Raw genomic sequence first — 15,181 nt, forward strand, 5'->3', positions numbered from 1 at the left:
GGTATAAAAGTCTTAAAAGACGAAAAAGAGGGGAAGTAAGCTGCACTTGGGACTTGCTTTGGGCCCAAGCCCTCAGATTCCACTAGAACAGGCAGGTCCCCTCCAACTGCACAGCCACCGTCCTACTTCCCTGAAGACAGAGGAAAGTTGGGCAGCAACTACCACCCACTGTCCAATCCCCTCAAATGCCCACGGTAATCTTGGGACACTGAGAGAACATCAGAACAACACTTGTGGACTGTCCAGCACACTAAACAATGTCATGATATCTCGGAAAGCAAGCTTGGGGGATCTCTGTTCCTTCAGGAGAGAAAATACGAATAGTCCTTCCTTGGCTGGAACACTCTCTCCTTGGCTCCTGTAGAAAACGCTTCTCTTCTCTGTTATGCATATTAAAGTCAGAAATATACACAGAAAATCTGTACAACTTTATTTCCATAGCTGGACTCACGTTGTAGTATATTTCGTTGTTCTAATTCTTCTGGTGTTGGTCTTTGACTCAATCGTCTGAAAAGGAGATTTAAAAATAAGAGTACTTTCTATATTAAACCTCCCAATCCTGTTCATAAAGATTTGTTTTGGTCTTAGTTTATATTAGCCCCTACACTAGTAAGACATCAATAAATTTTAAGACTGTTTTGACATTTCATTTGTTTATATGATTCACTGTTTATGAAACAATTTTCACATTGAAAGTGTTAATAAAGATATTAACAATATAAAAAGGAATCATACATGCAAACAGGACGATTGTATTCTAGTTGTAGCTCTGATGTCAACAAGCCCTATTTCCACAAAAAAGGTCAGTTAGACCCTGAGTGTACTCATCTGTAAACGGACAAGTGGGTCCAAAACAGGTTTGCTCCTTAAGCAAATCTGTTAAAAACACAGATCCTCAAGGCAGGTTAACAGAAATTCTGATTCAGGAAGCCACGATGAGGAGTAAGATTTTATACATGTATTTTCACAGTGCTTCCCATAAGACTCTGAAGTCCTTCCTTTGTTTTTTAAACCAGTGGTTTAGGAACTACTGGAATTTAAAGTTGTCTCTTTTGGAGTAATATTCTGTAACTTTATGATTTTAATTTCTGTCCTCTCTCTGAAATATCTGATGAAGTTTCTCCCCTCATCCACAGTTCTGAGATGTTCGTCACCAATGACAGCTTGTCATTTCTGGAATCAGAAAGTTATTCACTTCTTGCCTGTAATTTATATTTCTCAGACAGTATTTGAAGTACATGAACTACAACTCTTTAGTTGTTTGCAAAGAGGACTCCAAGCCCCATTTTATACAAAACTTACAACTTTATGTATTTCAAAGTTTTTTTGTTCCTCTGAACAAGACATTCCTTTTAAAATGTTTATTAAAAAAGAAAACAGCTTTAGTAAGGTATAAATAAGCTGCATGATTTGATGTTCTGACACATATATACGCCCATGAACCCACCCCCACAATCACGATAATCAACACGTGCGTTGCCTTGTGCTGGCTTCCTAGGGCTGCTAGAACAAATTATCACAAACTGGGGGGCTTAAAGCAACACAAACTTATTCCATCACAGTTCTGGGGCCAGAAGTCCAAAATCGAGGTGTCAGCAAGGCTGCTGATTTGTGAAGGCTCTAAGAGAGAATTCATTCCATGTGTCTCTCCTACCTTCTGGTGGTGGCCAGCAATCCTTGGTGTCCTTTGGCTTGTAGATGCAGCACTCCAACCTTTGCCTCCCTTGTCACATAGTGTTCTGTGTCTGTGAGTCTGTGTCCAAATTTCCCTCCTCTTACCAGGACACCAGTCATTGGATTAGAGCCTACCCTAATCCAGTATGACCTCGTCTTAACTTGATTATATCTGCCCAGACCCTCCTTCCAGTCAGGTCATATTCATAGGTACCAGAGGTTAAGACTATTTTGGGGGGACACAACTCTACCCACTACACCCTCCTCCACAAAATCTCCTCATTTCCTTTTGTAATTTCAACCTCCCTGCCCCTAGGCAAACACTGATCTGTTTTATGTATCCATAAATTAGTTTTCAATTTCTAAAATTTTATATAAAAATCATACAGTATGTACTTTTTGTCTAGCTTCTTTCACTCAACATAATTATTGAGATCCACCCAAGTTGTGGCACTATAAATAGTTCATTATTTTTTATTGCTATGTAGTATTCCATTGCATAACTATACCATGATTTGTTCATCCATTTGCCTTTGGATGGATCTTTGGGTTGCTTCTATTTTCTTTGGCTATTACAAATAATGGCTAATGGAATAGCTGGATCATATGTTTGATTTATTTTAAGAAACTTACAAGTTGTTTTCCAAAGTAGTTCTACTATTGTCACATCACCACCACCAGCGTACGAGGGTCCAGCTGATCCTCATCCTCAGCAACCCTTGGTGTTACCAGTCTTTTAAATTGTGTATCCTAGTGGTATGTCATTGGGTTTTAATTTGCATTTCCATAATGATTAATGATGTTGAGCATTTTTCCATATGCTTATTTGCTATCTGTGTATCTTCTCTGGTGGTGTGTCTATTGAAAGTTTGTGCTTTTTTCCCTTTAAAATTGGGGTGTCTGTTCTCTTACTTAGTTTGGACAGTTTTTCATATACGCTAGATATAAGCCCTTTAACAGATACATGATTTGCAAGTATTTTCTCCCAGTTTATGGCTTGTTTTTGCATTCTCTTCAGTGTCTTTCAAAGAGCAAAAATTTTAAATTTTGATGAAGTGCAATTTATCAATATTTTTCTCTTAAGAATCACGCTTTTGAAATTGTATCTGAGAAATCTTTGTCAAACCATATTCTTCCAGAAGTTTTAGCTCTCATATATAAGTCTATGATCCACTTTGAGTTAATTTTCGCATATGATGCAAAGCATGGACTGAAGTCATTTTTACACCAGCACCATTTGTTGAAGAGACTATCCTTTCTCCATGAAACTGTCTATACGCCTATGTCAAAAATAAGTTGTACATATATGGAAAGTCTACCTCTGGGCTCTCTTCTGTTCCACTGATTGATTTATCCATCTTTATGTCAATATCATACTGTTTAGGTTACTTCAGATTTATAATATGTCTTAAAGTAAGACTGTGTTAGTCCTCCAACCCTGTTCTTTTTCAAAATTCCTTTGTTTATTCTAAGTACTCTGTATTTCCATAAGAATTTCAGAATCAGTTTTTCAATTAAGAAAAAAAGCCTACTGGGGCATATTTTGATTGGAATTGCATTGAATCTATTGATATCTTAATAATACTGAGACTCCTGACCCATGAATACCATATTTCTCTCCATTTATTTAGGTCTTCTTTACTTTCTCCAGCAGTATTTTTTTTTTTAAGGATTTTATTTTTCCTTTTTCTCCCCAAAGCGCCCCTGGTACCTAGTTGTAAATTTTTAGTTATGGGTCCTTCTAGTTCTTGCATGTGGGATGCTGCCTCAGCATGGCTTGATGAGTGGTGCCATGTCTGCACCCAGGATCCGAACCGGCCAAACCCTGGGCTGCCGAAGTGGAGCGTGTGAACTTAACCACTCGGCCATGGGTCCCTTCCCTCTCCAGCAGCATTTTATACTTTTCACTGTATAGGTCTTACGCAATCTTTTGTCAGATTTATCCATAAACATTTACAGAATTTTTTATGGTATTGTAAATTGCTATTGTAAATGTTAATCTCTTGTATTTTTAGATTTCAATTTCAGATTGTTCATTGCTGGCATCCAAAAAGCTTTGCTAAGACTAGGACCTTTGGAACAACACTCAAAGATAAGCAACTAGCTCTGCAGTAAAGGAAAAAGAAACCTATTACCAGGGTGGCCCTGTGGCCTAGTGGTTAAGTTTGGCATGCTCTGCTTTAGGAGCCAAGGTTTGGTTCCCTGGCATGGAACTACACCACTTGTCAGTGGACATGCTGTGGCAGCAACTCACATACAAAATGAAGAAGACTGGCAAAGATGTTAGCTCAGGGCGAATCTTCCTCAGCAAAAAAAAAAAAAAAGAAAGAAAAGAAAAGAAAAAAGAAAAAAAAGAAAAGAAAAAAGAAAAAGAAAGAAACCTATTATCAAAGATCCCCATTCTTAGCTAATTCCTAATCCCATTTTTTCCCCCTTTTTCTCCCCAAAGCCCCCCAGTACATAGCTGTATATTCTAGTTGTAGGTCCTTCTAGTTCTGCTATGTGGGACGCTGCCTCAGCATGGCTTGATGAGCAGTACTAGGTCTGTGCCCAAGATCCAAACCAGTGAAACCCTGAGCTGCCGAAGCAGAGTGTTCAAACTTAACCACTCAGCCACGGGGCTGGCCCCACTAATTCCTAATCTTGATAGTCTCTTGCTGACACTCAGAAGGCCACAGTTCTGTGTTAAGACTGCCATCTTGCCAAGCCAGCCCTGATGGCCTAGAGGTTAAAGTTTGGTATCCTCAGTGGTTTGGCAGCCCAGGTTCAGTTCCCGGTCTTGGAACCACACCACTTGTCTGTCAGTTGCCAGGCTGTGGTGGAGGCTCACATAGAAGAACCAGAAGGACCAACAACTAGAATATACAACCATCCACTGGGGCTTTGGGGAAGAAAAGAGCAAGATTGGCAACAGATGTTAGCTCAGGGCGAATCTTTCCCAGCAAAAAAAAAAAAGGATTGCCAACTTGCCAATAACAAAGCCAGGTGTCTGAGAGAGAAGAGGAGAATATATTTTAATTAAAGGACATCCTTAGTTAATTATTTTGTCAGGAATATACCAGGAGTTCCACCTCCTTTTCCTCACTCCACCAAGAGAAAGATATGATTTGGGCAAACATCTGTGTATATACCTGGACTCTATGTATATTATGTGCAGGAAGCTGGCCTGCATTCAGTTCTATGCTTTTGGTTCCAGCTGACTTGAAAAAGATACTAGCACTTTGAAAGGAGGCAGTTATATGGAACATGTGAAACAAATCTAATGAAAAATATGGGTTTAATCTTTAATTGGGTTGGCACCTCATGGTTGAGCAACCAGATAAATGACAGAGAAGTCTTGTCCTGGGAACCACCTGGATTCTCCAGAAACTTTTAAAAAACCAGATTTATGTCCATCTTATGGTATAAAGCTGTGAGAGATGTCTATCTCATGCTTTAAAGCTCTCAGAGCCATCTAGTTTCTTAATTTCCAAATTCCTATAAGATACTCAACTGTGTAGAATATGTATTTTTAAAAATTATGCTATTTCTGGGGCTGGCCCAGTGGTATAGTGGTTAAGTTCGTGCGTTCCGCTTTGGTGGCCTGGGGTTCGCTGGTTCAGATCCTGGGCGTGGACCTATGCACCACCTGTCAAGCCATGCTGTAGCAGGCATCCCACATGTAAAGGAGAAGAAGATGGGCACGGATATTAGCTCAGGGCCACTCTTCCTTAGCAAAAAGAGGATTGGTGGCAGATGCTAGCCTAGGGCTAATCTTCCTCAAAATAACCCAAAAAACAAAAAAATCATGCTATTTCTAAAATTAGGAAAAAAAAAGATAAATGAATGCTCCACCACAAAGTAAGACTCTAACACACATAGTGGCATAATCAAATCAAATCAATCTATTCTAAGCAAAGGCCTACCTGATCAGTGTGTTCCCAATCTGGTGTCGTATTTCATTCCACTCCTCTTTGCTTTTTCGAGGCCAAGAATTCATGTTCAACTCTGGTTCACTGGGTCTGTGGTTCAACTTCATTGCCAATGTGTCCTTCCTCTTCACTTTGTTGGCCAGAGCACCTTTGCCCAAGGGAAAGAAAAAAACGTAGAAGCTTAAGGCTCAACCTCACCTGGAGCTAGGCAAGAGTCTGAACAAACAGTATCATAATTCCCAGCTTTCTACTTGGCCTCCAATGATCCAGCTAACATACAGGTGGTGGTACAGCTGAACACATCTAAAACTCCTTTCAGCCAGATGGACTCGGATGGGCTAAACATCTTTTCCCTTCTACCAGTCCTCTACATTTTTCTCCTTAGTAAGAGCTGCTTGAGGAGAGAGAAGTTAAGTACAGACAGTCTCTGGTTTACAATGTAAAGGCAGTCACACTAACACCCCTCATAAGATTCCTATTCTTTTTTTTTTTGAGGAAGACAGGCCCTGAGCTATCATCAGTGCTCATCTTCCTCTACTTTATATATGGGACGCCTGCCACAGCAAGGCTTGACAAGCAGTAAGTAGGTCCGCAACTGGGATCTGAACCAGTGAACCCTGGGCCACCGAAGCGGAGCACACAAACTTAACCGCCATGCCACTGGGCCGGCCCCAAGATTCCTATCCTTAAAGTGGCTTTCCCACTTCTGGGAACCAGGATTCCATTCTTTGCAGATTTGTGTACATGAACATGGTTTTCTTCTTTGCCCCACGAACACAGGACATTCATTAGACTGAAGGAGAGCATCACTTTTGTCTTTTCAACATCGCCCAAATATCAACTGTCCTCTACTCCACATTCTTTAATACCATCAAAGTAAATAATTTTTTAAATCAAAACAAACAGATAAAAACCTGAATGACTCAACCAACTTGGCTCCCTCTCACTGGCTTGTTCTAACAGCGGGAATAGCAAGGACAAGAGTCCTTCACAGTGGCTTCCAACATCAGTTAGCCAGAGGACTCGATGGGAGAGGGCGCCTACTTCCATTCATCTTACACTAGCTAAAACCAGCAAGCAGCTGTATCTGTAAGGGAACTTTCTCCTCTGCTTTTCCCTCCCTTTCTTACTATGATGGCTTTCATCTTCATCCTCTTCATCTCGGTACTGAATAGGACCTTCTGAATCAGAATCACTCTCCTTCTCTTCCTCCTCCTCCTGCAGACACTGCGGTAGCTTCGGGACCACTGAGGTAGATGCAGTGTCTTCACTGAACGCGGGTGGGTGGGTCTGCTCCTCCTCTTCTTCATCGTCTGGACTAACAAATTAACAGAATTATATTTTCCTTCTAGAAACTTAAAGGATAAATCATTCGCAAGGCACAGTACTGAATAACTTGGAAAATTCCATGAATGAAATAATTTATCATTTCTTCCCTTAACTTTTAACAACCTTGCCAAGAAACTTTTTAGCAGCCATTAGTCTAAAGGGCTCTGGGTTCAAAACCCAGCCCTACAAACTTATTTACTAGCTTGTGAGTTAGTTAACTTTTCTGTAAGTGGGAATGATACCTACCTCATTGGCTTGTTGGGAGAATGAAATAGACAAATTCTAGAATGCACTAGTGTCTGGCACACAGGGCCCTGATGATCTACATGTGAAATGCAAGTTTGCTTTGGTCTGATTAAAGAAGACTACACAGCATTTAACACTGTACTTGGCTCACGGAAGATATTAAATAAAAAAATTTAAGGCAGGGCTGGCCCCATGGCCAAGTGGTTGAGTTCGCACATTCCGCTTTGGCAGCCCAGGGTTTCACAGGTTTGGATCCTGGGCGTGGACATGGAACCGTTCATCAGGCCATTTTGAGGTGGTGTCCCACATGCCACAACTAGAAGGACCCACACCTAAGAATATACAACTACATACTGGGGGGATTTGGGGAGAAAAAGCCATTTTCCTTTGGTTTAACAATGGAGTAGGACAAAATGATAATCTAATCCAAGGAAGCAAAAATGAAAACTAACATTCCCTGTTTATTCTCCAGAGGCATAAAACTATGACTTAGTCTACTACAAATTCCTAACCTGTCTTCTTTCAGGATGTGAAAGCAACAATACCAGTGAGTGCAAAGATTATGGCAAAACAACAAGTAGGATGCTGCAACAACTCTCTAACAATTGTTTTAGTCAGCAAGGCAAATCTCCAACTTGCCAAAAAGTGTTAATCTTCAGTCACAATTTGTCTGAATTTTTAAAAGACAGACAAAGTAGGTATAAGTACCAACGCTGGTGTGAACAGTTTCAGTGTCTGGGGACAGAGGAGGGAGAGAACAAGAGGACCGGTTCCAGTCTAGGGGACTGAAATATTGAGCTCTCTTTCAGAGCTCCCTTCTTTTTCTCTAGACTTCCCTCTGTCCCTCCTTACCAAGGTTATGTGCCAGGAACTAGTGCTTTCAGATTTGTCTAATTTCATTCTCACAAGCCTATGAGGTAGGTGTTATTCCTTTTTACAGATCAGACAACTAAAGAGCAGAAAAGGATAAGTAACATACACTGCTACAAGCTGGTAAATAAGAGGGAGAGCTGGGATTTGAACCCAGAGCTATCTTACTCCAAGGTCAATGCTCTTAAGCACCATGTTTACACTGCTTCCCTTGTATTACATAAAAAAAATAGTGGTTTTAAGTTTCAAGTACAAAAAATTAAAGTTTTGTATCATCATGGAAATTTCTGCCATGAAAACAATGTTAGAGAAATCGGGAGGGTAAACAAAGTCTAAATTCTAGAACATGTCCTATTTGTTGTGTATTCTTCTTACTTTAAATTTCTTCACATTTTCTTTATATAAGTAGTTTTTTCCAAGAAGGGCTACCAAGAGTAAAGATGAGGAAAAAAGAGGCAAGCTTTAAAGGCACTCACACTTTCAGCATTTCAATAGTGACAGGAAGTGACCTCGTCCGACCCAGGGTACTGTTGTCCTCAGAAAAGCTGTCACTGTTCTCGAAGAGCAAGGAGTGAGCTCTATGAGAGCCCTCCAAGGGAGGACTCATGGGAAGTGGGCTGGTGAGGGCCTGCTGGATTCGAATATGCAGTGGGACTGGGGGCAGTCTGGGGGGTACATGAGGCTCCCCAAAGCTGTGGTCCAACATCCTCTTAGGTACTTCCTTTTTCTGATCTTCCTGCTGGGGGACCTCTTGGGGTAGGTCCAAGGAAGGTGGAAACTCAATTTCTGGCACAACTTGAAAAGTCTTAGCAGGGAAGGGAGGGGACCGTGGGGGTTCTGGAGGTACATGAGTAGGCAGTGGGGGGGATGGAGAGGGAGGTGGGATCATCAGCAGTGGTTCGGAGCCCACAGAGCACGTGCTCTTCTCTCTCTGATCACTTGGTGCTTTTGTAGTGGCAGCAACAGCAGCAGACTCCGAGGTGGGTACCAAGGTTGATGGGATACCTCTCTTAGGTGGTAAGGGTGGGGATGGTTTGGATAACAATGTACCACTGTTTATTGCTTGGGACAGTTCAGCTGGAAAAGAGAGACCGACATCTCAATTTAACATGGTTTTACAATGCTTTGAGGGACCGGCCCATGGCCTAGAATTAGAGCTGGGCTCAATCTGAATCTTTCAGGCAAATTATACCATTTCACGGCTTTGCCATTTCCTAGATATCTTGTCCTGAAACAAAATTTATACTTAAATATCTAGAATGCCTAATAAATGTAGAGGTGTAGAAACACCACTACCTTAATACTCTGATGAGAAATTTCTTATTTGCTGTGATAATAGATATGACAACTTTTTATGACTTGATCTTGGTCTAGATAAAGTTAATATGAATAAAGACAGAAAAAATGCAAATTTGTTCTTCTGTCTAACAGTACTCCATTAAAATTTAAATATGCAGCTAGCAATAAAAAAACAAACACTATCAGGCACTGCTACCATATGTTGACAAATATGATATCTAGATATCTGAACTCTGTATTATGAAACGATTAATAATGACATCTTGGCTTTTAACGGCAAATGTAAAGGCCTTTGAAGAAATCAAAGTGCATTTCTATCCCTGACTTCATATTCTCCTTACTTAAGAGATTATCTTTATTATTTCTTTAGGAGATTAGCCCTGAGATAAGATCTGCTGCCAATCCTCCCCTATTTGCCGAGGAAGATTGGCCCTGAGCTAACATCCGTGCCCACCTTCCTCTATTTTTTATATATGGGACACCTGCCACAGCATGCCTTGATAAGCAGTGCGTAGGTCTGCACCCAGGATCCAAACCAGTGAACCCCTGGCCACTGAAGCAGAGTGCATGAACTCAACCACTACGCCACCGGGCTGGCCCCTATCTTTACTATTTTACAGAAGGAAAAACTGAGGCCACAAAAGTTAGGTGACTTTCTTAAGATCAGACTACAAACTGACAAGGGCTCAGCTAGGTCCCAGGTCTCATTATTAAGCTCTACTCTCTGGATCCCACTGTCATTGATTTTTATTAGTGTTCACACCACTTGTTGTCCCTTATGCCCAACCCCCCATTCGCCACTCCCCACCTACACTGTGGGCTCCCTGATGATGTGGCAACTCTTGCCTTGATCAGCGCAGCCAGAGTTGGGCACAGTGCCTGGGACATAGTGGGTCTTCAATACACGTTTATTAGATGAAAGGCCCCTATTCTATACCATGACAGTATATATCCCTATGTGATTCCCACAATGACTCAGGTGTTGATTCAGCAAAGTCCCTTTGGAGGGCTCCAAATGGCCTTTAAGAAGTGGATCATCACATCACGCAGGGGCCAACCTTGCAAAATAATTAAATACCAGTTCTCTTGATCACCAGCCTCTAACCCTCTACCCAAACCCCTTATTTTGGTCCCACCATTTTCAAATGGTTCTATATCTCTTACCTAGAGAGCCGAACCTCAAGGTTCTCTGAAATGAAATTTATTTGCCCTAAATCCCATTCCACTGACAGCAAAGTAAAAGGTTAGTTAGTCTGATAATGTTTTAATGTCACTCATCATTAGTAAATTTTTAAAAAGACTTTCTAGAAAAACACAGCATACACATACAAAAAAGATTTAAAAAATGTGAATTTGGGACCAATGAAAGAGATATTCTGGGGTAGAATGGACTTTTGCTGCCTCTCTAAAAATTGCAGTTAGCTATCTCATCTATAACAAAACCCACCCTTGACATGACCAAATTTGAGTATTTTAATGTTTGAAGTGATTTGGTAATTTAAGGAAAACATACCCCTGAAGATGTCAAGGACATGAACTCTAGGACGTCTACCCTGACAATGGCGTCTGGCTGTAGTTCTATGGTAAAGATGGCAGAATGTTCGCGGAAGGGGTTACAAATTCCCTTCTTCTGTTTGGCTATTTATAGTGCTCCTTCCTTAGTCCTAATATTCCTAATTAGTCCTTAGTCCCAATACCGTTATGGCTGTTAGCAGACATAGCAATGTCTAAAGCAGTGATTTTCAGAGTCTGGATTTCATGGACCAATATGACTATAAAGAAATTCTCAACCAACCTCAGGTAGTCAATTTTTTTATCTTTGTGGCATGCCTACCACAGCATGGCGTGCCAAGCCGTGCCATGACTGCACCTGGGATCCGAACTGGCGAACCCCAGGCCGCTGAAGCAGAACGTGTGCACTTAACTGCTGCGCCACCGGGCCAGCCCCTCTGGTTGTCAATTTTTAATATTTCCAAGTAAGGATTGATATTTAGTAAACTATTTATGAACATAATCCTTTCATGAAAGAAACAGCCTTTTAACACCAAAGAATTAGGAAGTTCATAATTTCAGAATAAGAGATAGTCCTTTAAATCAAATCTATTTAATTTTAATGAAAACTCTGTGAATGGTCCTATTTTTCTCCTTCTGCTAAGGACCTCTCATGGACTGATGGTGATCCCTCAGTCACAGGGCCTACTGCTTTGGGCTATTTACCTTAGGCCCTCTGTGGTTCAGCCCAGGGTGTAGTACACATATTACCATTTTTTATGTTGTCTTACCCTGAAAAGGGTGGAGTACAACTGGTTTAGAGCAGTGGTTCTCAATGTGTGGTCCCCACATATGCAGCATCAGCATCATCTGGGAACTTACTAGAAATGCAAATTCCCAGGCCCAACCCCAGACTTAGTGAATCGGAAACTCTAAGGGCAGGACCCAGCAATCTGTATTTTAACAACCCTCCAGGTGATCGTGATGAGAACACTTTCAGACAACAGTGTGAGAACACAGGTGTACAGGACAGAGGTCTGCACTTGAGAGTTGAAAAGCCTATGTGCAGATTCTCTCTCTCACGAACTACCACCCTGAGTGAGTCACAACTTCTTCACGTTCTAACTGCCCTCACTATATAACAGATAAAATCAGTTTCCTGCTTCACAAGGTGGCATTGAAAATAAGTATATGAAAGCTTCTGAAGTTCCTCAAGGTGAAGTCAACATGGCCACTAACCATCCAAGGGGGTGATAATAAGAACCTTCATCCTGTTTTTATCAAGCTACTCTAAGCTGTCACGCTCACGATGAATTCTCAGCCTGCTCTTCCAGGTTCTAGTCGCCCCACACGACTTGGTGGTATTAGCCATTTAACAAGCATATTTTATTCCTCCATTCAATCATTAACAAGAACTTTAAGCAGTACTAAGCCTAGTATCATTTTTTCCTGAAAAACTACCTTCCTTTCTCTCCTCCCCTTCTTGAAAATTCTCTAAGAAGGTATGTATCTATGTGAAGAAAATAGACCTAAATAGGACTTGAGGTAAATATGAAAATTTACTAAACCAATACAATGCACTGGTTATCTTCCCTGCTTTCCCTCTTCCACCACTTATTTTATTAAGAGTAGCATTCTTAGCTCACCTGAGATAAAACACGATTTTATCAGGACAATTTAACATCTTTTGCAGTTCCCGATGAAGATATTATGCCAGACACTGAATCACAAGTTACTCTGGCATCTATTCAATCATCTTTTTATCTATTGGGCTTATGCCGAAGGAAGGCACTGGCAGTTTAAAGTAGGTTTAAAAAAAACACAAAGCTTTCCTCCATGCAGGTCAAACCTGTTGTGGTCTTCACATGTCTAATCGCCTAACTATAAATAGTATTTTAGAAATACTGTATTTCAAATATTAATCCCCCCAAACTTGAACCTAACTTTCATGATATCTGATCCCAGCCTGTTTCCATTCCTAGCCATATGCCTCATTTTCAAGACTTTTCTCTATATTGAGGGCATTCAAAGGGATGAGATATGACCTCGCTCACAGACCAAATCAATATTGTACCAGTTATCCAATAACACAACCATCCAAAACCAAACCAAATCCAATGGAAACCTAAAGACTTACTTACCAATGACAGGGTTGCTATTTCTGTGAGCTGGTTTAGGGGGAGGGATAGGGGGCTGCTTGGCAGGGACCGTATGAGTGAGGCTCGGGGTAGCAGTAGTGTTAGTGCTGGCAGGAGCAGCAGGCAGCGTCCTGGGTGCTGGGGAAGGGGGGACAGAGGAATGAACAGTTTTTGCTAGGTTTGAGGCAGCAGTGGTGGCAGCAGGTGCTGTGGTGGTGGCGGCGGTAGAGGTGGAGGAGATGGACCTTGCCGTGCTGCCAGAGGAAGTGGCATCCTTTGCTTGTCCTTCATTTGCTTCGTGAGAAGAGGACAAGGGTCTTTTAGGGGGAAGTAAAGGCTGTTTGGGTGCATTTTCAGGACCGGACTCTGCTTCAGAATTAGGTTGGCTTCCAGTTGAGCCTGTGTAATAACAGATGTGATTGAAAAGGGAAGAGAATAACCAGATAGACTGAAAAAGCTAACACATCTACAGATTTACGGTCAACTTCATCAATTATTTAATTTATAGATTAGTTTACAGGCAAAAGTTCCCCAGTCTCAACATACTTAAGGTATACGACACTTCCTCAATCAGTAAGAGAGGCTCGCTATGGTAGTGATTCTTCATACAAGAGCCAGGCAACTGGAGGAGGCACATCAGAACCCCTTGAGTGGAGGAGGGGGAATGGGTACCTTGAAAAAGTCCTACAGGTATCACATATTTAACATCTTCTGTCCTTAAGAATCACAAATTTAGGTATTTTCTGAATGCAAGAATGAGAGGGCAGAGATTCCACTTAAAGTTGCCACTAGCTGAAAAAGTGCTAGAGGAGAAGAGAATTCCCTCTGAATTTTATTTCTCCCCTGACTCTCTTGCAAACCCTCGAGGTAAATGAGAATGTCTGATCCATGGCTCTTAAACTAAAAAATCCAGAGTTTCTTACCTAGTCGCTTCTTTGGGTCCTCTTCTGGAATAGGTTTCCTAAGACTTGTTATTCTTCCTGGCTCTTCCTCTCCTTCGTCTGGACTAGAAGATCTGGCACTCCCTATGGGGGTGGTATGGCCATTCTTTAACATGGCATGGCTCAACTTCCCTGGATCCTCACCACCTGCAGGATCACAATGGAAAGAGAAACTGATGGAACTGGCGCAGTTAGACAGGGAGAAGAGTTGGTGATTTCTAACCTCTTTCATCCCTTTCCCAATCTTCCTGTTTTAGCTTATTACTTATATTTAGATTATTTAGATCTTTATAGTAGTAATGGAAATAAGTAATTCCTTTTTCCAATAAACATTTGATTGCCTACTATTTGCCAGGTACCTTGTTACATGAATAAGAGAGCTTTATTATACATAAATAATTACAATGCTCAATGTTAAGAGCTAATGGATGAAGTGATGCGGCAGGAATAAAAAAGAAACAATTCTCTTGGGGTGGGAATGAAGTTAGGAAAGCCGTACAGAAAGTGGTAGCTAAACTGGGTCTTAAAGAATGAGTGAGAGCCTACCACACCGATGACAAGATGAGGAAAGACAGTCTATCTGGGAAGGCAGAATAGCATGTGTGAAGGCGTGCGATTATTCTACATGTTTGGGAACTACCAACTAGTTTGGTCTGGCAGGAGAATAAATGCACATAAGAAATAGTTATGGATAGGACTGGAAAGGCAAGCAAGAGCGAGGCTATGAAGGATACCAAACACCACGTGAAAGAGCCTGGACTGAATCCTGTAGGTAACAGGAGCCAATGAATTAAAGTAGAAGAGAGAGCTGATCTGATCTGTCTTTTAGAAGGTTAATTGTGAGAGCTGTGAGGAGGATGGATTGTTGACGGGCAGTGATTGGAACAGGAAAACTAATAACGAGCTATTGTTAGAATAGAGGTGAGGAATTGCAGTGTGTGCCTGAAGAGCAAGGGGTAGAACTCATAGACAGATCAGAGATAAACATGATATACACGACAAATGCCCACAAACTAAGCTGCAGGAACGATCACCAGGCTGGAGGCTTTGGGAAGACCACTCATCACTATGAAGATTGTAGGTAAGATTCCTTCTTGGAGCAACTGGACAAACATTCCCCTTTACTGCTCTTTGGAGGAGAGGACTGAAACACTGAGGTTAGAGACTAAAAGCTCTGTCTCACCTCCTAGTGTCATGGGGACCGGAACCAGTTGTTCTCTAGATGGTGTCCTTCTTTGCTTTCCATAGTGAGACACAGTGGGTGGGGTCATTCTAGTGTCTT

The 15,181-nt window shown here is 41.4% G+C and overlaps 1 protein-coding gene across 15 annotated transcripts in view; it reads right to left on the reverse strand.

Moving 5' to 3' along the window:
* Positions 1 to 15,181, reverse strand: part of PHACTR4 (phosphatase and actin regulator 4) — a 103,975-nt gene that overhangs the window by 7,626 nt on the left and 81,168 nt on the right. For all 15 annotated transcript variants that reach the window (XM_070260616.1, XM_070260615.1, XM_070260619.1 and 12 more), the window contains 6 exons: positions 13,882 to 14,046; positions 12,962 to 13,357; positions 8,507 to 9,107; positions 6,716 to 6,903; positions 5,580 to 5,733; positions 452 to 507 (listed from right to left, as the gene is read on the reverse strand). In XM_070260616.1, the coding sequence (XP_070116717.1) occupies positions 452 to 507; positions 5,580 to 5,733; positions 6,716 to 6,903; positions 8,507 to 9,107; positions 12,962 to 13,357; positions 13,882 to 14,046 (1,560 nt within the window). The remainder of the gene's footprint in view (positions 1 to 451; positions 508 to 5,579; positions 5,734 to 6,715; positions 6,904 to 8,506; positions 9,108 to 12,961; positions 13,358 to 13,881; positions 14,047 to 15,181) is intronic.

Source organism: Equus caballus, chromosome 2 (genome assembly GCF_041296265.1).
Source record: "Equus caballus isolate H_3958 breed thoroughbred chromosome 2, TB-T2T, whole genome shotgun sequence".
In the NCBI taxonomy this organism is placed as follows: domain Eukaryota; kingdom Metazoa; phylum Chordata; class Mammalia; order Perissodactyla; family Equidae; genus Equus; species Equus caballus.